Here is a 3,115-nt window from a genome sequence, read left to right as displayed (position 1 = left end):
CCCTTCACGTGCTCCGCCCCTCATGTTCCCCACCCCTCACGTGCTCCACCCGCCCATGTGCTCCGCCTCCTCACATGTCCCGCCCCTCACATGCCCCTCACATGCCCTGCCCCCCCAGTCCTCCGCCCCGCGTGTGCTCCGCCCCCTCACATGCTCCGCCCCTCACGTGTCCCACCCCCTGCAGTTGAACTCCTTCGAGCAGCTGTGTATCAACTATACCAACGAGAAGCTGCAGCAGCTCTTCAACCACACCATGTTCGTGCTGGAGCAGGAGGAGTACCAGCGCGAGGGCATCCCCTGGACCTTCCTGGACTTCGGCCTCGACCTGCAACCCTGCATCGACCTCATCGAGCGGCCGGTGAGTGCGCCTGCTAGCTCCCAGACCCACCTCCGCTTCACTCTGCAGCCTGGGTCCCGCCCCGCCCCTCGGCGTCTAGGCAGTCAGGCGGGGAAAACGCAGTGCAGCCAGCGCTGCAGGTCAGGTCGTGGAACGTGCCTGCTCCAGAGCCTGGTTGAATTCAGAGGGTTAATTGTGTGCTCTTGTTGCGGGCCCTTTAGTGGATTCCGACTCACAGCGCCCCTAGAGGACAGAGTGGAACTGCACCACAGGGTCTCCAAGGCTGTCAATCTTCACAGAAGCAAAGCCCTAACCACACCCACTGCCCTGCAGTTGATTCTGACTCACGGCGCCCCTAGAGGACAGAGTGGAACTGCCCCCCAGGGTTGCAAGGCTGTCATCTTGAAACAGACCACCAGGGTTTTGTCCTGCAGACCTGCTGGCGGCTTCGAGCCTCCAGCCATCCGGTAGCAGCTGAGCACTTGCTGGTATCATCACAAGCTATAACTAGCCATTGTGCACCTGTGTTCAGGTGCCTTTAAGCACAATTCGTAAGAGCTCACCTTTAGCAGAAAAGGGCCTGATGGTGCAGTGGTTAAGCCCTTGGCTGTGAAACAAAAGGTTGGTGGTTCACACCCAACCAGAGGCTTCACAGGAACAGGGCCTGGCAGTTTGCTCCCATAAAGACTGTCGCCTGAGAAAGCCTACGGGGCAGTGGTGCTCTGTCGTATGGGTCAGAATGCCCAGCAGCAAACTTTAACAGCAGCCTAGGTGTCCGGTATGTGGGAATCTAGCTCACACACCCCTTCCTGTCAATGGTCAGGCCAATCCCCCCGGACTCCTGGCCCTGCTGGACGAGGAGTGCTGGTTCCCCAAGGCCACCGACAAGTCCTTTGTAGAGAAAGTGGCCCAGGAGCAAGGTGGCCATCCCAAGTTCCAGCGGCCGCGGCAACTGAGGGACCAAGCTGACTTCAGCGTCTTGCACTACGCAGGCAAGGTAGGAGGTCAAGGGCAGCCTCGGGTCATGTGGACGGGACTGAGGATCAAGTGGTCTTGATGTGGGGAGGGTGTAGAAGCAAATCAAGGTCACCTGATAGCTACTGGGTCCAGACACTGACAAGGCAGGGGCCACATCCCAAGGAGGAGCAAGGACTCTGCTTGATGAAGTCAGCAAAGGGTTCCTTAAGGAAAGGGGTTATTTGCAGTGGGTTTTGAAGGATGAGTAGGAGTTCACCAAGAGCAGCAAAGTATGTATTTTAATTCATTCATTTGGTAACCATGTGCAGAGGCCTCGTGTGCCTGGTCCTGCACTCAGCAAACTGAGGACACAATTCAAATACAGCCTCCACTCTGACATAGTTCCTTATCTGGGAGGAAAAGAAATGCAGACCATCAGGGTGTGAGGGTGATTGGCTTTAATGGGGCCAGTAAGGTCAGTATCGGAGCCTAGAGGAGGAATGCCGAGGAAGGCTTCACAGGGGCAAGGAAAGCGAGGCTGGCAGATATTTCTGTGAAGGGCCAAGTGGTAGATTTTTTGGCTCTTTGGGCCACAAGGCTTCTGCTGCTGTCTTCAACTGCTCAGTTTTGCCATCGTAGCAGGAAAGCGACCACGAATAATACATAAATTCACAACCAGGCTGTGCCGTGGTGAAACCTGATTACAGGAAGAGGTGGAAGGGTGTTCCAGGCAGAGGGAATAGCATGTGCAAAGGCTAGGAGGCAGATGACCACATGCGTTCTGTGTCTAGCAGTTAGATCAACTCCCAGGTAGTTGGTAAGACCCCCCGTGTGCCCCACTGTGCTGGGCAATGGGTCAGACCTGGGCCCTGCCCTCAGTGGAGCCCTTGGCTGGTGGGAAAACTTGTCTGGAGAGTTACAGTGAAGACCATGAGTGTGTAGAAGGATGAAAACCCTGAGGTGGGGGGAGGAGGTGGCATGTTTGAGGGACAGTGAGGAGGCCAGTGTGGCTGAAACAGGATGAATAAAGCAGAAGGTGGTGGCTGACAGGGCCGTAGAATCGGGAGACAGAGGCCACATAGGGGAAGCAAAGGGAGAGGGGCCGTGCTGGGGGAGGGTGCAGTTCAGGATGTGGACACAAGGTGGCACCAACGTCCTCCGCCCTTGGTGAGGGCTGCCCGCCAGGACTTACAGCCTCCTCGTCCTGACCTCACTCAGGTGGACTACAAGGCGAACGAGTGGCTGATGAAGAACATGGACCCTCTGAATGACAACGTTGCAGCCCTGCTTCACCAAAGCACAGACCGGCTGACGGCCGAGATCTGGAAAGATGGTGAGGACCACCTTCCCTGGCCCCTGGCCCTGTAGGTCTGTACACCTTTTCCCACCCCACAGTGTGAACATCTTTGTTTCAGAGACCGTGTTCTGAACCTGAGTTCTCTGTTTAGACTCAGAACTGATGAAGGTGGGCCCCGTGCTCATAACAGAGTTCCCGATTAGTGAAATGTATGTATTAAATTAAGAAGCACCAAAAACTCACTGTCATTAAGTTGATTCCTGCTCATCGCAACCCCCACTGGGTTTCCAAGGCAGTGAATCTTTGCAGAAGTAGATTGCCCCATCTTCCTTCCGAGGAGTGGCAGGTGGGTTTGAGCCTTCAACCTTCTGGTTAGCAGTCAAGTGCCTTAGGCACTGCGCCACCAGAGCTCCTACCTTCACAGAAGCAAAGCCCAAACCAAACCCAGTGCCTGGAGGGGATTCTGACCCACAGCGCCCCTAGAGGACAGAGTGGAACTGCACCACAGGGTCTCCAAGGCTGTC

General features: G+C 56.0%; 1 protein-coding gene across 1 annotated transcript in view; it reads left to right on the top strand.

Annotated features, from left to right (window-relative positions):
• The window catches only part of MYH14 (myosin heavy chain 14), a 99,706-nt gene that overhangs the window by 47,371 nt on the left and 49,220 nt on the right, over positions 1–3,115 (top strand). Inside the window, exons 15-17 of the mRNA XM_042783246.1 lie at positions 185–358; positions 1,161–1,334; positions 2,513–2,627. Coding sequence (XP_042639180.1) covers positions 185–358; positions 1,161–1,334; positions 2,513–2,627 — 463 coding nt within the window. The remainder of the gene's footprint in view (positions 1–184; positions 359–1,160; positions 1,335–2,512; positions 2,628–3,115) is intronic.

This window comes from Orycteropus afer, unplaced genomic scaffold, assembly GCF_000298275.1.
Source record: "Orycteropus afer afer isolate SDZICR_OR568_19922 unplaced genomic scaffold, OryAfe1.0 scaffold00766, whole genome shotgun sequence".
NCBI lineage: Eukaryota > Metazoa > Chordata > Mammalia > Tubulidentata > Orycteropodidae > Orycteropus > Orycteropus afer.
The sequence above is the reverse complement of the archived record's forward strand: the minus strand, read 5'-3'. Positions and strand labels throughout refer to the sequence as shown.